This window comes from Microtus ochrogaster, linkage group LG3 (assembly GCF_000317375.1).
Source record: "Microtus ochrogaster isolate Prairie Vole_2 linkage group LG3, MicOch1.0, whole genome shotgun sequence".
In the NCBI taxonomy this organism is placed as follows: Eukaryota; Metazoa; Chordata; class Mammalia; order Rodentia; family Cricetidae; genus Microtus; species Microtus ochrogaster.
The window spans coordinates 44,778,259-44,799,135 of NC_022029.1; the positions used below are offsets into that span (position 1 = coordinate 44,778,259).

General features: G+C 36.4%; 1 protein-coding gene across 1 annotated transcript in view; it reads right to left on the reverse strand.

Annotated features, from left to right (window-relative positions):
- Window positions 1–7,374: 7,374 nt before the first annotated feature.
- Stk31 (serine/threonine kinase 31) overlaps window positions 7,375–20,877 on the reverse strand; it is a 76,722-nt gene continuing 63,219 nt past the window's right edge. Inside the window, exons 23-24 of the mRNA XM_005360838.2 lie at window positions 11,905–11,973; window positions 7,375–7,739 (exon numbers count right to left, since the gene is read on the reverse strand). Of these exons, the coding sequence (XP_005360895.1) occupies window positions 7,506–7,739; window positions 11,905–11,973 (303 nt within the window). The 3' untranslated portion in view covers window positions 7,375–7,505. The remainder of the gene's footprint in view (window positions 7,740–11,904; window positions 11,974–20,877) is intronic.

The following is a 20,877-nucleotide window of genomic DNA, read 5'->3' on the forward strand; positions in this document are numbered from 1 at the left end:
TGGAATTCTCCTGTATTTATTATTAAAAAGAAATCTGAAAAATCGAGAATGGAGACAGATTTAAGAGCTGTCAACAAGGTAATTCAACATACAGGCCCTCTATAATCTGAAACTACTTTACCTTCCTTATTACCTAAAAGATGGCCTCTTATAATTATTGATTGAAAGATAGTAAGAAAAATTTGCCTTCCCTGTGTCTACTTATCATAATTCCCAGCCTACTAAGAGATATCAATGGACCCTCTTCCAACAAAAAATGATCAATAGTTCTACCCTGTGCCAATACTTTGTAAGTCAGCCACTGGAAATAATATGTAATCAATTTCCTAAATCAACAATTTACCATTACATAGATGACATTTTGTTATTTGATTCAAAAGTAGATGTATCCAAAAGAATGTTTGAAGACAAAAGTTTTACCTAAATGGGAATTACAAATTGCTCCTGAAAAAATACAAAGAAGACAGTCTGTCAATTACCTAGGTTATAAAATAGGTTTACAGAAAATTAGAATGCAAAGGGCACAAATTAGGAGAGCCCGATTGTGAAATCTTAATGACTTTCAAATATTGCTAGGAGATATTTCCAGTCTATGGCCTGCTGTTGGGATAACACCTGATCTAATAATTCATTTAAACAAACCTCAGATGGGGACAAAAAGTTAAATAGTCCCAGGGAATTAACAGCTAAAGTAAAGAAAGAATTAATTATGGTTGAAGAGAAATTACAGAAAGCACAGGTGAATCCAAATCTTAATTGCATTCTAATCATATTGCCTTCCAGAATTTCTCCTACAGGAATTTTAATGCAGAGGGAAGATATTATCTTAGAATAAATTTTTTAACCACATAAACCAAGTAAAAAGTTAAAAACTTATGTGGAAAAAGTCTCTGAATTAATTATAAAAAGAAAATTGAGACTTCATCAACTAGCAGGACTAGACCCAGCAGAGATTATAGTGCCTTTTATACTGATGAAATTTTAAAATTATGGGAAGACAATGAACCCTGGCAAAGAATGTGTGCTAATTTTTTAGTAGAAATTAATAACAATTATCCCCATAGCAATAGAATTAACCTTATAAAAAGAATTACTTGGATTCTTTCCCGCATTGTATGTGACGCACCAATACCTGGAGCCCATACTATGCAAATAAATCAGGAAAGGCAGGTTACACATCAGAATATTTAAGTAAAGTGGAACAAAATCCTTATAATTCTGCCCAAAAGTCAGAATTATATGATATTTTCATGGTACTAAGGAATTTTAAAGAACCTCTCAATATAGTCACTGATTTATAATATACAGAGAGTTGTCTTACATATTGAAACTCCTAAATTTATACCAGATGATACAGAATTCATTTCATTTTTCATTCAAGTCCAATAGGCTTTGTCCCATATATTTAATACATAGTAGATCCCATATAGGTCTGCCAGGTCCTCTAGCACATGGTAATGCTGAAATTGATCGATTATTTTTTGGAAAAGTGTTGAAGGCCTCAGAATATCATAAAAAAACATCTTGTCAATAGCAAAGTTTTTTGAAAAAAGAGTTTTCTATTATATGAGAACAAGTTAATGAAATTATAGAGAGCTGTCCTATTTGCTCTTTCTATAATCGAACACCATTACCTGCAAGGAGTGACCCAAAGGATACTCAGAGGAATAAATCTGGCAGATGGACTGTTCCACTTTACAGAATTTGGAAAATTAAAATATGCACACACCTTACCATTGACACTTATTCAGATTTTCAATGGGCAACTGCTTTTAGCTCAGAAAAGGCTGATTCAGCAATCAAACATTTATTGGAAATTATGGCCATCATGAGTATAACTGCACAAATAAAGACATAATGGTCCAGCATATGTGTCTAAGAAAATGAAACAGTTTTTTTGCTTAATATAAAACATATTACAGGTATGCCAAATTACCCTATAGATCAGGCAGTTATTGAAAGACCAAATCAAACTATAAAGGATACGTTAAACAAGCAGAAAAGGATGGAAAACACCCCCAGAAATAGAGTGCATAATGCTTTATTAACCTTGAATTTTCTTAATGCTAATGAGAAAGGAACAACAGCATCAGAGAGACATTGGATAGTAGAAAAAACTTCTGACTTAAATCAACCAGTGTATTTCAAAGATGTGTTGGCTTCAAAATGAAACAAGATGTGCTACATTGAGGAAGAGGTTTCACTCATTTCCAGGGGAAAAGAAAAGCTATGCATACCATTGAAATTAATGAAGATGCAGTTTGAAAAAGAGAAACCTCTTAGAACAGAGAAATGAGTTCTCTTCCACAGAGGTGACAATCATATAGGTGGTAATGAAACCTCATAAGGGTTGGGGCAGGGTTCTGTTCTTGTCTTTGCAGGAAAATATTCATCTTCAAAAAGTCAAGAGTCCTTGGACATTTATATGCCTAAAGAAGAAAATATGGTTATCCAGAAAGAATCACCAAGCAAAGAGAAATCTGACTTATGGCACCATATCCTCTACATGGGAAAACTTCATTGCCTGAACACACACAACACACTTTTCAGAATAAAAAAAGCACAAATCACTGAAAAATCAAAGCTGGCTTTGGAACTAGAAAATGGCTATCCTTTTCTAAATCCAAGCATGTTGTTAAAAGAAAAATTCAGAGTTTGTCTCATATCAGGAATCATCTGGTATGGGACAGAAAGAAGAAAGAATTTAGAAAAAAATTTATTTTTCTCCAATACCTATTTTTGTCTCCATCATACCCAGAAAATGAGGCCACCAACCAGCAAGTGGAACTTCGTGTAACATGAGGAGCCTGCTTGTTGGGGTTTCTGTCCCACCTGGTACCCCACAGCTGGCAAGTCCCAAAGAAAATCACACAGAGGTCTCCATAAGATTATAAACTGATTGGCCCATTAGCTCAGGCTTCTTGCTAACTCTTATAAGTTGTATTAACCCATTATTCTTATATATGTTAGCCACATGACTTGGTACCTTTCTCAGTGGGAGAGATCACATCCTGCTTCTTCGGTCATCTGGGCAGAAGTCAGGGGGAATGGGCTTCCTCCTTCCCAGCATTCTCCTGTTCTATTTCCTCTCTGGTTTACCCACATATACTTCCTGACTGGCCAATCAGCATTTACTTAAAACATGATTGACAGAATACAGACAATTATCCCGCACCAACTTCGTGAAATTAAAAGGCTTCTGTGCTGCAAAGGAAATTCCTAATCAACTGAAGAGGTTGATCACTGAAAAGGAAAAATCACTGCCAGCTACACATCTGACAGAGGGTTAGTGTAGAGAACATAAAAAGAACTCAAAAAAATAAACATCCAGAATACAACTTAAAATTGAGCTACAGAACTGAGCAGAAGTTCTCAAAAAAAGATACAAATGGCTAAGAAATAGTTTTTAAATGTCCACCATTCTTAGCGATCAGGGAAATGTAAATTAAAACTACTTTGAGATTTTACCCCAGTCAGAATGGCTAAGATTAACAAATGACAACATGTGCCGACAAGAATGTGGGGATAGGGAAAAAAAAAAAGAATGTGGGGATAGGGAAATGCCATGCACCTTTGGTGGTAGTAAATCAGCATGGCAGTTTCTCAAAACACTAGTGATGTATCTACTGTGTGAACCAGCCATCATATGCCCAAAGGACTCTTTATCCTACTACAGAAGACCTTTTTTGTTCATTGCTGCTCAGGTGTCTATCAACTGAAAAATAATGAAAATTTGGTCTCTACACACAATGCAACTTTATGTAAAATAACATGAAATTGTGAAAATTTCAGATAAATTGATAAAACCATGTCTGAGTTGTGGTTTCTTTTAACTTTTCATTTCATTAATGTTTATTAGTAAACATTAAAATTTACAGGTTTATCAAATGTATCCTTCTCAGTAATATCACCATTTAATATAAAACAATTTTTAATTAAACTATATAACCAAGGTAACAATGCCTGGAATTTGTAAACATATTGTTTTCTTAGACAGAAATATTCTTGTTTTTGCCAGGCAATGGTGGCACATGCCTTTAACTCCAGCACTTGGAGGCAGAGGCAGGTGGATCTCTGTGAGTTTAAGGCCAGCCTGGTCTACAAAAGCTAGTTCCAGGATAGGTTCCAAAGCCACAGAGAAACTCTGTCTCGAAAAATCAAAAAAAAAAAAAAAGAAAAAAATATATTGTTTTCAAAATGGAATCCTCTTTTTGTGTTTTTTTTAACCTTATTTTTTTTTCTTTTTCTTGAGTTAGGGTTTCTATTGCTGTGAAGAGGCACCATGACCATGGCAACTCTTATAAAGGGAAACATTTAATTAAGATGGCATCTTACAATTTCAGAGGTTTAGTCTATTATCATCTAGGCAGACATGGCACCATGCAGACAGACATGGTCTGATATCTTGGACATGGTCATCTTGATATGAAGGGAATAGGAAGTTATCTTAGACAACTGGGTGTGGATTGAGTATTTATGAGACCTCAAAGCCTGCCTCCACAGTGGCATACTTCCTCCAACAAAGCCACACCTCCTAACAGTGCCATTTCCTTTGGGGGCATTTTCTTTCAAACTGCCACCAACTGGCAAACATGATACTAAGTGAAGTAACTGTAGAAGCCAAGAAACTTAGGAAGGGGCCACTGAAGGATAGGAAGTTCTTAATAGGAGGAAAATAGTAAAATATAAGTGATATGAAGGGGAAAAGTGGAATAATGAGGAAATTTAAAGAGCTATAAAGAAGAGGCAGATGAGGATAAGAAAATGTGGAATAATGTAAAGGTATTTGAAAAGGCCATGTTTACCTGTTATTTCATAGGCTTCTTAAATTTATATAATACACACAGACACATATTTATACAAATATATTAACTGGTCTACACAGGAGATAATACTCTTCCTTGATATAAGATACTAACAGAATAGCAGTATGAAGTGTAGGATATCTCAAGTTGTAAGTCATGGGAGTATCATAGAGATGATAAAAATATATAGGTATTGTCTTTGCTCTTGGGTGCCCACCAGAACTTGATAAACTGCTATTGTCAAATTTACAACACATCTTAATTGCAAAACATGAAGAAACCAAGTTGGTACTAACCAAGAAGCTTTCTTCTTGCTGGCTAGCTCTCACAGTACTGGAAGGTGCTATGTAGATTGCTATGTAGGGGAAAATGTCATCAAAAGTCTTACCCAGCTGTGAGCACTGTAAACTACAGTAATGACCAGAATGGAAATATAAGCCCATAGGTGAAATAGTGATATAAATGTTATGGAGCAATCGTCTGCTGCACAGAATGAAAGGAATAACTAGAGCAGCCGGGCAGTGGTGGTGCACGCCTTTAATCCCAGCACTCGGGAGGCAGAGGCAGGCGGATTTCTGTGAGTTTGAGGCCAGCCTGGTCTACGAGAGCTAGTTCCAGGACAGGAACCAAAAGCTACGGAGAAACTCTGTCTTGAAAATCAAAAAAAAGAAAGAAAAAAAAGGAATAACTAATCAAATAAATCTGGCAAAAAAAAAAAAACTCACAGTCACAGAGCTCATTAAGTTCCAGGGGGTGAACCTATTACTATTTTGATAAATGGACACAGTATCAAACTGCCCTCTAAATTCATATCTCTATACTCAAAGATTAATGCAGTTCTCAGAACTCAAAGAAGTTTCCTTGTGCAGTGGACAGAGGTGAACACAAAAACACACAAAGGATGTATGTGGACAACTGTCTGTAGAACATTGGGTCATAAATGGGACATATGTATTATACCTTCTCCATGGCTCAGGGATCATTACAGAAGAGGGGATAAGAACTGCAAAGGCTGTAAAAGTCACATTTCAAAGAGAACCAGGGCTAAACAGCTATCTTCTGGACAAGATGGGACCACTGCACACATGAATTCACAGACACTCCGATTTCCTGGAGAAGTTAAAATGTAGTCAACATTCGAGCATGCCAAAAACGGAGGAGGTATTTACAGCTCATGTCTTCTGGGAAGGGAGAATCGGTTTTCTTTAAGGATGTGGTTCGTCTCTAGTAGGTTGGCCATGTCTCTAAGTGGATGACCCCACACTTATGAGTAAATAGACAGTCCTATTTGGACTCACTATTTTAAGAAAAAGAGGGTAGGAATATGGGAAGGGAAGGAGTTAATATGATCAAAATATATTAAATGAATATACAAAAATCTCAATTAAAATATTTTAACATAAAATAAATAAACTTAAGGCTGGGGAGATGGCTCAATTATTTAAGTGCTTGAAAGCATGAGAACCTGAGTTCAGTGCCCAGAACCCACATAAGAAGCCAGACATAGTGCACATTTGTAATTTCACTGCTACGAAGGTAGAGACAGGCAGACCCTAGGCACACTAATCAGCTGACCTAGCCTACATAGGTGATCTCCAAGGCATGAGGGACCCTCTCTCAAAATACAGTTAGCAGCATTCATAAAGAATGAAATCCAAGGTTGTCATCTGGTCTTCACATGCATCTGCATAAAAGTGAACACAACCTCCCCGAAACATGCACGCACACACACACACACCCCAAAAACTAAATTTAAAAATTTTAAAGCAGTAAATTAGTGAAATGTAAGGAGGGTATAACCTACTCCAGAAAGCATTCTATGACACTACTCCTCCATAGAGAAAGTGCCCCTTCTTTATAATCCCAGAAAGCCCAGAGCTATCTCTGGATATCTCTATACTGCATTATCAAGATCTCTTTAAACATCAAAAAATTTCAAACTGTGGGCCATATAAGAACCATGGTTTTTTATTGTTTTTTGGATTTTGGGCGAGGGGGGTATGTTTTGTTGTTGTTGTTATTGTTTCAGACAGTTTCTCTGTAGCTTTGGAGCCTGTCCTGGAACTAGCTCTGAAGACCAGGCTGGCCTCGAACTCACAGAGATCCGCCTGCCTCTGCCTCCTGAGTGCTGGGATTAAAGGCATGCACCATTATCCCACAGAACCATGTTTTTTTGGTTTTTTGTTTTTGTTTGTTTGTTTGGATTTTTCGAGACAGGGTTTCTCCGTAGCTTTTGGTTCCTGTCCTGGAACTAGCTCTTGTAGACCAGGCTGGCCTCGAACTCACAGAAATCCGCCTGCCTCTGCCTCCCGAGTGCAGGGATTAAAGGCATGCGCCACCAGCACCGCCCCCCCCCAGAACCATATGTTGCCAGATACTAAGTATCCTTTGTTTCTAAAAGCATCAGTCTTTATCACTACCAACTAGCATACAAGAATCAATAAAGGACTTGCTCTAATGCCATAATGATTTCATTTCAGTAAGTCCAAACAGAAACCCCTTCCTTAACAATGCCATGTTAGGCAAAATTTCAAAGAGTATGAGTGATTTTCAGGCATAACCACAACTTTTTTATTTTTTACAACCCAAATACACAGACCCAATCCAACTAGTTCCAGAACACTTACACACACATTTTTTTTTGTCTACTAAGCAAACAGAACAAAGTTTCTAAGGGACATGTCCAGAAGCAATAGAAGACTACACGTCAGTCAGTGCTGGCGTCACCAATTCTTGTCTTTCTTTATATCTATCTGAGCTCTCCACCTTTGACTCATCTTCTTTGTTATGCGGAATATACTCAATCTCTTTTTCTGGGTTTGGAAGTGATTTCCCCTTTGGAAGCAAGAAACATTCAGCATTCAAAACTTGCTCAGCAGTCATTGAACTTCTAAAATGTATCAAGCTAATGAGGAGGGATTTGACATTATCATCCTGAAAGGAAAAAGAAACATTTTTTAAAAAAAATAATCAAAATCAAAACTAATGGTAAAAAGAGGAACAAATCTGTAATGATAGAGGATCCAATTTTTAAAACCTCTTTTAGTTACTGAGAGAGGCTAACAGTAGTTTTCTATTTAGATTTTTAGAGATTCTTTCTAAGTTCAGCTACATTTCATTGGAAATAGATATCTCCAGTGATAAGGAAAACAGAATTTATCTGCCAGGGAAAATGCAAAAGCAAAGAATCACAGCTAAAATAAAATGAATGAAATTTGAATAAAATTTTCTTTCTTTAATGGGACAGTGGTTAGAGTTTCATATGAAAATTTCACCTCTCTACTACCCAACATTTTACGGGAGACCCAACCACTTAGGAAAGAAAAATTTTAAAAAAAAATTAAAAAAACTAAAAGAAGTAAACCCATCTCTATTTTAATGGTACACATGTAAGTTAAAGCATTAAGATACCCATTAAAATCATTTGAATAGTTAAGAATAATTAAACAAAATAGTTACAAAGCATATACTCTGAAGACAAGATATAGTTGAAGGAAATCAAAGGTTTCAGTAAACAGAAAACATTCAATGTTTAATGGACCAGAAAATAACACCGATAAGGAGGCACAGAGTGAAAACAGTCCTTATTAGATAAACCAACTTCTTTGTAGACATTGACAAACTACCGCTGAACTTTATGGATCAGAATAATCCTGACTCTTTAAAAAAAAAACTAAGTGTAAAAATTCTTATTTCCCAATTTTGAATCACTATAGCAATAATCAAGACAACATGATACTGGCAAATGAACAGACACAGTCACTCTGTCCGTGACTGCCGATGGTTAGACTTGTATTTTAGCAATACAAAAGTCTAACACTCTCATTGATATTAGACATCCTCAGTGATCTGCACTCTAAATCAGCATGTAATCACTAAATTAGCTTGATCAAGAAAATCAAACAATATTCTTCAGTGCACAGTATGCAAAGATGTAAATTCTGCAGGTAATGTGGACCGTATGCATTTTAAACTTACAATGGGTTTATAAGGATATAATCCTATCATAAATGAGGAGCATCTGTAAGACAGTGGAAAAGAAATCAGAGTCTAGAAAGAAACAGAACTATCATCTACTGGTTCTGACAAGGATGACATGGTCATTTAATTTTTACAAAAGTCTTTTCCACAATTATATCATGACAGATGGCCACAAGCAGAAGACTGCAGTTGGACTATTACCTCTTAAAATATACAATTTACTTCAAAATAGATCAAAGATCTAAATATAAAATCTTAAATTATGTAACTGTAAAAAATATCTTTTTTATATTTGACAATTTTATATTTGACAAAAAATTCTTGACAATAATCCCCAAGCACAAGCAACATCAGAGAAAGTTGTGCTTCATGAAAACTACAAACTCTTGTGCTTTAAACAACAATATCACCCACAGGATGAGGCAAAATATTTGCAAACCACGTGCCCAATATGTCATTTGTTTCTAAAATACATAAGCAACCATTAAAATTCAAAAATCAAAGGACAACCCAAATTTTTAAATGTAAAAAACAACGTAAGAATCTGCACAGGCATTTCTCTGAGAAAGACGCCACAAATCTAAATAAAGACTATGAGATGGTACTCCCATTATGATCTGTAGAATCAAGACTTTTTTTTTTTTCTTAAAATCTCCTGAGTAAATTGTGAACATACAGATCTCAGGAGAGGGGAGAAGGAAGGGAGGGGAGTGAGCAGAGAAAAATGTATAGCTCAATAAAAACAATTGTAAAAAAAAAAGTCCTTTTTTTTTTTGGCTTTTCAAGACAGAGTTTCTCTGTGTAGCCCAAACTGCCCTGGAACTAGCTCTGTAGACCAGACTGGCCTTGAATTCACAGAGATCCATCTGCCTCTGCCTCCCAAGCGCTGGGATTAAATGCGTGCACCATCACTGACTGACCTCAAAAAGTCTTATAACCAGTATTAATATAGAGAAACTGAAGGTCTCACATACTGCTACTACATATGTAAAACAACTGCTTTGGAATCTAGTAAGTCTTCAAACTACTAAACAGGTGCCACAAGATCCAGTAATTCTACTGCTAAGTATACAGCCAAGAGAAATGAAATGTGTCTGCTCAAATATTTATAGTCAAATGTTTGTACCATTTTTCACAGTAACACAAAGGCATATACAACCCAAATGTCCATAAACAGACAGGTATCAATAAACTGTGGTTAAATATGGAGTATTAGTCATGAAAGGGATAAAATATTAGTACTAGAATTTGTGAAATTTAAAAGCATGGTAAGTGAAAGCAAAGCACATTGTACCCATTAATTTTCATTCCATCCACATGATTGCCCACAATAGCAAATTAAACAGAATTAGAAAACAGATTAACAGTTAAGATTGAAGAAATGCAAATACTGAGAGGTAGCACAGACAATGTAGTGTTTGTGGTTTGGTCTGACACATAATACTATACTTAAAACCACTAAGTTATATACTCTAGGTAGATAAACTGTAAGGTTAGTTATCTCTTTTGAAAGCCATTTTTAAATTATTTAAAGCTTTACTGAAAGGCATACCATATCTGAATAAATTTTAAGATGCACTAAAATTAAAGGAAAAATTTGAGAAAATTAAAATGTCAAACTATGAATGAACCATGATAAAAAGACTTCAACTGAAAAATATATCCTGAACCTTTCCTTCCTTAAATTGTTCCTTTGACATATATTTGATCGCAGCAATAAAAAAAATGTAACAAAAGAAAATCTGTACTGAAAGCAGGGGCCAGTGCTGTTATAAACCTGGCCCTGTAGTTCTAGGGTCTATGGAACTGGTTTGCAGGAGGAGTATGAAAGAGTTTAGATCTTGGTGTTAAAATCCCCTAGAGTTCCGCAAGCAGAACATACTGTGCTTCTAGTGGGGGTTAAGAAGATAAGAATGCCAAAACGATTTTTTGGAGTTGATCTTGTATCCTGCCACATTACTAAAGGTGTTTATCAGCTTTAGGAGTTCTTTGGTGGAGGTTTTGGGGTCGCTTATGTACACTATCATATCATCTGCAAATAATGAAAGTTTAACCTCTTCCTTCCCAATTCGAATCCCCTTGATCCCTTTATGTTGTCTTATTGCTGTTGCTAAAACTTCAAGCACTATATTGAAGAGGTATGGAGAGAGTGGACAGCCTTGCCGTGTTCCTGATTTTAGTGGGATGGCTTTGAGTTTCTCTCCGTTTAGTTTGATGTTAGCTGTCGGCTTGCTGTAAATAGCTTTTATTATATTTAGGTATGACCCTTGTATCCCTAATCTCTCCAAGACTTTTATCATAAAGGGATGTTGAATTTTGTCAAAAGCTTTTTCAGCATCTAATGAAATGATCATATGATTTTTTTTCAGTTTATTTATATGATGGATTACATTGATAGATTTTCGTATGTTTTATAAGAGTTGCCATGGTAATAATGTCTCTTTGAAGCAATAGAACCTTAACTAGGTACATTCTGCCCATATTCTGAGAACATGAGTGTGAGGAGAACCTAAATAAAGGAGTGATGCACTAATGTATTTGGTGGAGGAAATTTCAAGACAGACCATTCAAGATGTGTGGAATTAGCTACTGGTAACTTTTCTCATCCCAGATCTACAATGCAGAACAAAAAGTAAAACAGAAAGATATAAAAACAAAAATTGTAGTTAGTCAAAGAAAAGGCTGGGCAAGATTACATTCCTAATTTCACTTCCTGCTCCAATCCTGGTAGCCCTAATACCTACCTAGTTCAAGTCCTGGTATCAGACAAGTGCTCAACATAAGTTGGCTAAAAACATATATGGATGACAAAGTCCTATTGATGGCATTCATGAATTTCAAAGAAAAGATATAGTTAGGCACTTACAAAAAAAACAGGAGTAAAACACTCATTTCAAAACAAAATATCCTTGAAACATATAGTAAATGCTATTATTTTCTTATTACATAGATGCTTTGTTAATTATCTGGCAGTGGCTTAAGTGGGATACTTGAATTTTCTTAATACTTATTTCTAACACTAGTTTAAATTTTTGTAAAAATTAGGGAACATTTTCATACATTTATAAATTTATATTATTAGATATTTCAAATGAGTAAATAGTCAAAGGAAACCTACCAAATGAAACTGATTCACTTTTGGGATTCCATCTTCACTTGTCTCAAACTCCTGATTATGAACAGAAAGCTACAAAAGAACACAAAAGTGAATAGGCTCCAAAGTATCTAAATGAGTTATTCTCAACCAGGGTCAAATATCAGATAGCCTGCATATCAGATATTCACATTACAATTCATAGCAACAGCACAATTACAGTTATGAAGTAGCAACAAAATGATTTTACAGCTGGGGGTCACCACAGCATGAGGAACTGAATTAAAGGGTCACAGCATTAGGAAGGTTTAATTAGCAATAGATACCAATCTGGACTACTTTCAGATATAATCAACCCCATAGCCCATTGGCTGCATATATCTTAGTAAAACCAGGAATGAAACCCAACATTTTGTGGATTATAACATCAATTCCACAATGTCCAAAGAGTGGATGTTACTAGATTCTGGTGAGTAGAGTAAGAAATCACATTTATCATGAAAGATAAAAGAACTTAGTAAAAATCACTTAGATAAATAGCCAAATAGTTCCTGAGGCATGTACAATGTTGATCAGCTCATAGACATACCACAAATAAACACTGTAATACTTCCTTGCTTTCTAAGAAAGTGTTCTAGGATCTAGAGAGCTGGCTCAGCAGTAAGAACACTTACTGCTCTTACAGGGGACCTCGGAGCTATTCCCTGGACCCATATGGTGGTGCATGCCATGAGTAACTACAGTGCCATCTCCTGACTTCTGTAGGACCAGACACACACATGGTGTACATATATGCAGTCAAAATACTCACTTGAATGAAAATAAATCTATTTTTTAGAAAAAGAAAATGTTCTAGAACGTAGTAATCTATGTCATATTGGCTTTACCATTCTCCAAACTTAAATACCAAGAAAATAAATCATGTGAGTTTCCTTCCATTCTAACACTTACCTTCTGTTCCTGAAATATAAGATAAACTTCATTTGGGCTGGGCGGTGGTGACACACACCTTTAATCACAGCGCTCGGGAGGCAGAGGCAGAGGCAGAGGCAGAGGCAGGTGAATCCCTGTAAGTTTGATGCCAGCCTGATCTACAAGAGCTAGTTCCAGGGCAGCTAGGACTGTTACACAGTGAAACCCTGTCTTGAAAAAAAAAAGATAAACTTTATTTGTCATGATTAGTTCTATGTCAACTTGGTACAAGATAGAGCTATCTGGAAAGAAAGACTCTCAATTGAGAAAATACCTCTAAAAATTGGACTATGGGCAAGTCTGTTGGGCATTTTCTTGATTAATGATTGATGTAGGAGGGTCAAAACCACTGTGGGTGGTACCAACAATATAGGTGGGCCTAAGAAAGCAGGCTAAGTAAGCAAAGAGAAACAAGCCAGTAAGTAACATTCCTCCATAGCTTCTGCTTCAGTTCTTGCTTCCAGGTTCCTGCCTTGACTTCTTATGATGAAGGACTTTTTGGAGGCCCAAAAATGTGAGCCTATTTCCACCTTGACCAAAGGTTAGAGAGTTGGAACTTACCTCTACTCTTTCAAGGTTATTTTGTTTCCACCTCAAAATAAGTTCCCACCTAGATTCAGACCAGAGAGTTATGCTCTCTCAAGGTTATTTTGAACAGGTGTAGCTAACAGCCAGACTTTGTATTTCAGGAATAAAGAAGGAGATATGTTTCTACTCCAAACAAAAGTCTAAGGATCCAACTAAGTTTTCCAGTTCCCTTAAGGAGACAACATTGGATTCCACCCCAAGAATGGTTTGCCTACAGAATGTTTTGGTCTAGGGTGTGAGCATGATTTGTATTGTTCTAGCAACAGAATGTTTAACTATGGATGTAGCCTGTGACCTTCAACTGGTCTTGTATCATGTTAATGCAGGTTTTTTTCTTTTTAACTTTACTCCTACTCTTGGGGTCAGGGGTATTTTAAGCATTTGGAAATTAAACGCGGATGATTTCAGTATTCACTATTCTGTGTTTTCTGTTTTATTATTTTTACATCTTTGTACTCTTTACTTATATTTCTAATCTCCATGCCCCTAACCTGGCAAGTGGTAATTCTGTCAAGGCTGGTTCCCAACAATATTTCTATATGGAAATATAACAAACCTTTTTCTCCCCATATTTCTTTTTTTTAATTGTTTTATGATTTATTTATCTTTATTTTATTTGCATTGGTGTGAAGGTGTCAGATCGCCAAGAACTGGATTTTCAGACAGTTGTGAGCTGCCATGTGGGTGCTGGGAATTGAACCCAGATCTTCTGGAAGAACAGTCAGTGCTCCTAACTGCTGAGCCATTTCTCGAGCCCCCCATATTTCTTTTGATCATGGTGTTTTATCACAGCAATAGAAAACTAACTAAGACACTATTAAATACACTAAATTTTTTACATTCACAAAGGTATTCTAAGTTCTATATATTTCATCACCCAACCCTAACAACCATCAATTAATGATTGTTATTTTCCTATACACAAAGCCATATTCTATATTTGCTACTATTTTAGTGGTGATAAATATAAGTATACAAGCACACGTGTATATGTATATGAAGAGACTAGAGATCTCAATTATCCTTCCTTGGAAGTTATATTCATTACTTTTCAATTGCTGCAATAAAACAGCATGACCAAGGCAACTTATAAAACAAAGTGTTTAATTTGGGGTTCAAAGTTAGAGAGAGTTAGAGTCTGTAACCATCATGGCAGCAAGAACAGCAGCAAACAGGCAGCACAGCACTAAAGCAGTAGCTGAGTATTCACATCTCCATACATAAGCATGAGGCAGAGACACACAATGGGAATGACGGAGTCTTTTGAAACCTCAAAGCCCACCCCCCAATGATATACCTTGTCCAACAAAGACATACCTAATCCTTCTCAAACAGTTCCTCCAACTGGGGAACAAGTATTCAAACATGAGCCTATGAGGGTCATTCTCATTCAAACCACAAGAGCCATTATATACCTTGTATTCTGAGACAGGTTCTTTCACCATCTTGATACTCCCAAATTAAGCGAGTCTGGCCAGTGAGTCCTAGAAATCCACCTGCCTCCATCTCCTCAGTGTTAGGGTACAAGTATACACCAAACACTGCCTGTTTTACATGGGTTCTGGGGACTGAACTCAAAGCCTCATACCTGTATAGCCAGCACTTTACCAACTGATCTATCTTACCAGTCCACATATTTATTTCTTCTGAGGTAAATACTATACAAATCATAACTTCATCTATGAACATTTTACTACAAGAAAGAGAGCTGATGGGACAGGGGCCTTGTGGACCCAGACCCTCCATAAACTATACTGTCACGAAACTCAAAGCCAATGTCACAGGACAATATGCTGAAACCTGACCATCAACTACGTCTAGTCTACAAGGAAAAAACTGTGAAGCACATATGCACAATAAGCAGCAAGGTAGAAACATGGTAAAAGACAAAATATCTATAGATATCAAGATGCAGCACACTCCATGTTGAGAAGGACAGCCCAGAGGTGTGCCAGCAGTCACCATGACTCCTGAAGACTAACAGGCGTGATTACTATCTGTAACCAGACACAACAATGGCTCACTAATAGAATTAGCATCTATATTACCTGACCTCTCCACTTTATTCTTTCCCTAGTAATTTCTATTTAATTTTCCTTTGGAATGACTTTAACCTGGTTTACAGAGTCTCCAACCCCTCGGGACCTGGAATTCTTTTAGGTTGTCTGATTACATTTCTTTCTTTCCATCCTACCTTTAGCTTTTACTCTCTAATCCTTACATCATCCCTCTTTATTTATTCCCTCTTCATGGAGAAGCTTTGTTAACCAATTATCTTTAAGAAGTGGAACCAAGTTAGGGTGTGGCTTTCTAGGACCCGGAGAAAAATGAATGCACGGCCCAGGTGCCCTCTCTCTCTCTGAACACTGTTTAGAGGGTTGTTGATTATTGTATCAGGTAGAGGGTTGGGGTGGAAACTATGTGGGTTCAAAAATGAAAAAAGGGGGATCATAATTGTGGATAATAGAGTGAATACTTGTGAGCTATTATTTATGGATAATTTACATTGGTATAGTTTTGTATATTGATACAAGTTCAAATTATATTTCTTATTTCTGTTTACAATATTTGTACACTTATGCAAAGTTATTCTGTCAGACTGCATACATGCATGTTCCTACCTCTGTTTAGGACATTTTGTATATTGATACAACTTTTAGGATATAATTTCATATTGCATTATATATTATTCTTTTTTTTTTTTTTCGAGACAGGGTTTCTCTGTGGTTTTGGAGCCTGTCCTGGAACTAGCTCTTGTAGACCAGGCTGGTCTCGAACTCACAGAGATCCGCCTGCCTCTGCCTCCCAAGTGCTGGGATTAAAGGCGTGCGCCACCACCGCCCGGCAACATTATATATTATTCTTACCTCTGATCAAGATACTTATACATTGTTTACATTTTGAGGTAACTGTCCTCATTTGCTGCACATTTGTTTACAGATTATTTAACATTCTGACATGAAGTCTTAGTCTTTAAGTTATGCAAGTATCAAATATTACAGGTCAACAGTTGTTCATGTTTGTTATATACATAGTCAGATTAATTAGGTTCTTTAGATACACAGAGACTATATTCTGCCTAGATAGGTAATCTTCAACCACTTCAAGGATCTGTAAAACATGGCATTTAAATAATTTAGGGTTCTGTTGACATGAGACATGATTGCTCCTGACAGCAACAATCTAGTCCTGAGAGAATGTTCAGCACCAAAGACATTCCACTCAGAGTTTGTTTTCTTCTTGGTGCAACTGGCCTCTGGGCAAGGAACTGCCCATGCCTCAACCACTGACAAAGTACATGCTATCCAGACTGGATAAGTAGGACATAAGGAAAATAACTGCCAAACTTTTCCAAGATAGGGTAAGAGAGTTAGTTCTGAAAAATTCCCTGTCTCTGAAAATGGTCTGTCAGTTATTTGTAGGCCTTAGCCAAAGTTGGTTGCTTCAACGCTGCAAATAAGACAAGTAGCCAATTGTCTCTGTCATATACTGCTCGACTCAAGTAATATTATCTCCCTTCTCAGGACTTCAATGGGGTTGAAGATTAGATAGTTGTAGTTACCTTCCTCTTATGATTTAGCCAAGCTTATTTCCAATGCAAGACTTATACTCTTTGAAATAAAATGTTTATTAAAACATTTATCAAGTGTTCCTTGCTTAATATTGTTTGTGTTGTAATTTTATATTTTATATCTGTTCCTGTTGCATATAGTTTGATATTGGGTTTGGATCACTCTTGTTTAGAAAAAAGTGGGAGGTGATAGGGAAGCCTTGTTAACAATTATCTTTAAGAGGTGGGACCAAGTTAGGGTGTGACTTTCTAGGACCCGGAGAAAAATGGGAGCATGGCTCAGGTGCTCGCGCGCTCGCTCTCTCTCTCTCTCTCTCTCTCTCTCTCTCTCTCTGGTTCCCTGAACTTGGACTTCTTGTTTTGGTTTCGTGAGTTTTCCCCTTATAATAAATAACAATATAAATGTTTATCTTTTAGCTAACCTAGTTGATTTCCCAAATCGAGTTAGCTTCTACATTCTTCCTACTATTTTCCCTTCATCATCAATCCAATATCAATCACTAGTCTTACTCTCCGTTTGTTCCTTCCACTCAAACCCACAGTAATTAACATCATAGTATACCCTGTACTATCAGTGTCCTTTATTTAATTAATTACATTTTTCAAATTTATTTACTTTTCATCCCAGCACCATTTCCCTTCCTGCCTCTCCTCCCAGTCCCTCCCTCTAACCCATTTCTTCCCCCAACCCACTCCTCCTTCATTTTTGTTTAGGAAAGGGCAGGTCTCCCATGAGTATCAACAAAACATGGCATAACTTGATTAATTTTAAATGATGATGGTTAATTGACTATTATTCTAAGTTCATAGGGAATCGAGCTTTTGACAGTGATCTTACAAACAGTAGTCTATTTTCAGGGTAGTACTAGAGACTAGAGGCCTGAACACTAGTCTAACAGTAAAATGACACTTCAGCCTTTGACAATGTCATTCTTCTTGAACACACTTGCAAATACTTCCACTGAAAGAAAGTGGGTATTTTTTAAATCCAACCAATATCATAACTCCAATTGTGCAAAATTACACAAGAAACATGAAACATTAGGGTGACAAGACCCCTTCAAAAACTGTTAATCCCACTCTCAGCATTCTCCAGCCATCTGTAGTTCTTTGTCTAGAGATGAAGACCAGAGAACTTTCCACTTCTGTGTTAGCGTGTAGGAAGAGCCCTCAATTGGTTATCTAATATCAAATGATCAATCCTGATACCATATACATGCAGGTTACTTTATACAGACTGAGTAAGCTGTATTTATGTATTTAAGGAATACACACACACACACTCCAAAGCTTCCAAAACCCTTTTCTAGAATTCACAAGTACTGTATGCACATGGTACACAAGGATTAATGCAGGCAAAACACCCATACACATAAAATAAAAATAAACAAAATCTCTTTAAAAATTAATTAATTAAAAACAAAACCAGCTATCTTAAAAAAATAATTTAATGATATGCATTGAGGCCTTGGTGAAAAAGAACAAGCTAAACACAAATCAGAATTGTAAGAAATGAGGTCAAGTTAGGTGCGGTGGTGCTGCACACCTTTAATCCCAGTACCTAGTAGGAAAAAGCAGGTGGATTTCTTTGAGTTTTAGCCAGTTTGGTTTACATACCAAGCTCCAGCCCAGATAATAATAAATAAGAAAGGAAAGGAAAAAGAAATACAAAAATATAGTCCAAATGGAAACAAACAAACGAACAAAAGGCAATAAAAGAACTGATGAAACAAAGATTGGTTCTTTAAAACAATAAATAAAAAAGGCAAAGTCTCAACTAAACTAACTAAAAGACAGAAAGAAAACCCAAATTAATACAATCAGAAAAAAGGGAACATTACCAAAAATACTAATAAAACTCTTTTTTAAATTTAATTTATTTCATTTTACATTCCACCCACAGTTCTCTCCCACTCCTCCCCCTTATACCCCCCCCCATCCACTCCTCCCAATGAGTAAGGGCTCCCATGGGAAGTCAACAAAGTCTGGCATATCAAGTTGGGACAGAACCAGGGCCATCACCATTAAATTGGAAAATCTCAAAGAAAGTAATTTCTAGAAATAAACAACCTACCAAAAATTAAACCAAGATAATATAACTTTTTTTTTTTTTTGGTTTTTCAAGACAGGGTTCTCTGTAGCTTTGGATCCTGTCCTGAAACTAGCTTTTGTAGACCAGGCTGGCCTCGAACTCACAGAGATTCACCTGTCTCTGCCTCCCGAGTGCTAGGATTAAAAGCATGTGCCAGCACCGCCTGGTCAATATAAATAATTTTAAAGTAACTATAATAGATAACAAGATTGAAGTCATTTAAAAAAAAACCCTCAAAACTCAAAAGATATCTTCAATGCTGAAATATACTTTCACATGTATTGCCAGAAGGCCAGAAGCAATTCTAGCAGATCTTCAAAAAACTAATATCAATGCTTCCCAAAATATTCCACTAAATAAAATTAAAGGGGTACCATATATTCCATTTATGAAGCTAGGATTGCTGGGTACCCAAACCAAACTAGTGACTACAACAACAACAAAAGAAAATTACACCTAAAGAACATCCATGCAAAAGTGAACAAAATTTACAAACCAAATTCAAGAACACATCAGGATCACTCACCATAGCTCTATTCCAGACATGCTGGGAAGGTTCATCATATTCAAACCAGTAAATGTAATAAAAGGACTCAGAGACTATCATCTCAATGAATGCAGAAAAGGCTTTTGACAAAAATCCAACATTCTTTTAGGATAAAAAGCCCTAGAGAGACTAAGAAGGAATATATACCAACACAATTAAGGTGATATAAGCCGATATTCACTGTCACACTACGTAGGTGAAAAAACTCAGTACACTCCCACTAAAATCAAAACATAAAAATATCCACTTTACCCACTCTTATTCAATACAATGCTTAAGGTCTTAGCAAAAGCACTATAAATAAAAAGGATACAGATCAGAAAGGAAAATGCAGTCAAAGTGTATTTTCAGGTGATATGATTCTATCCATACTAAGGAGACTCTGAATAATCCACTAGAAAATTCCTAGATGTGATAAACATTGTCAGTTGATAAACATTGTCATTTAGTTAAATGGCAGGATTTAAAATAAACATATATCCTCCTACATGCCCTTCACATGTATCAGTAACAAGATGAGAAATAAACCAAAAGATACAAATCTCTGTCAGGCAGTGGTGGTGCACACCTTTAATCCCAACACTTGGTAGACAGAGGCAGGCGGATCTCTGTGAATTCAAGGCCAGCCCACTCTATAAGAGCTAGTTCCAGGATAAGCTCCAAAACTACAGAGAAACCCTGCCTTGAAAAAAGTACAAATCTCATTCATAATTTTAAAAATCCTCCTTGGAATAAACTGAACCAAGAAAGTAAATGACCTCTACAAATAAATGTTTTTAAACTCTACAGAAACTAAACCATCTCCCATGCTTGTGGATTGAAAATTTTAATATGTAAAAATGGCTTTATTATCAAAAGCTATCTAATGATTCAATGTATTCCCAGAAAAATAAAACGATGCTAATCTCTCACCCAGAACAAAATAAACTCCATGTAAGATCTGAAACTCTGAAAATGTTTAAAATAAAAATGTGGGGGGGGGGGTCTAGGGGCTGGAGACATGGCTCAGCTGTTAAGGGCACTGGCTGTTCTTCCAGAGGACCTGTACCCAATGGCAGCTTACAACTGTAACTCCAGTTCCAGGGTACCTGACATGCTCATACAGATACACATGCAAGTAAAACACATAAATGGAGGAAGGGAGGGAGAAGAGAGGAAGGGGGAGAGAGAGAGAGACAGAGAGAGAATGAAAGAGGGTAGGTAGGGAAGGAGGGAGGGAGAAAGGGA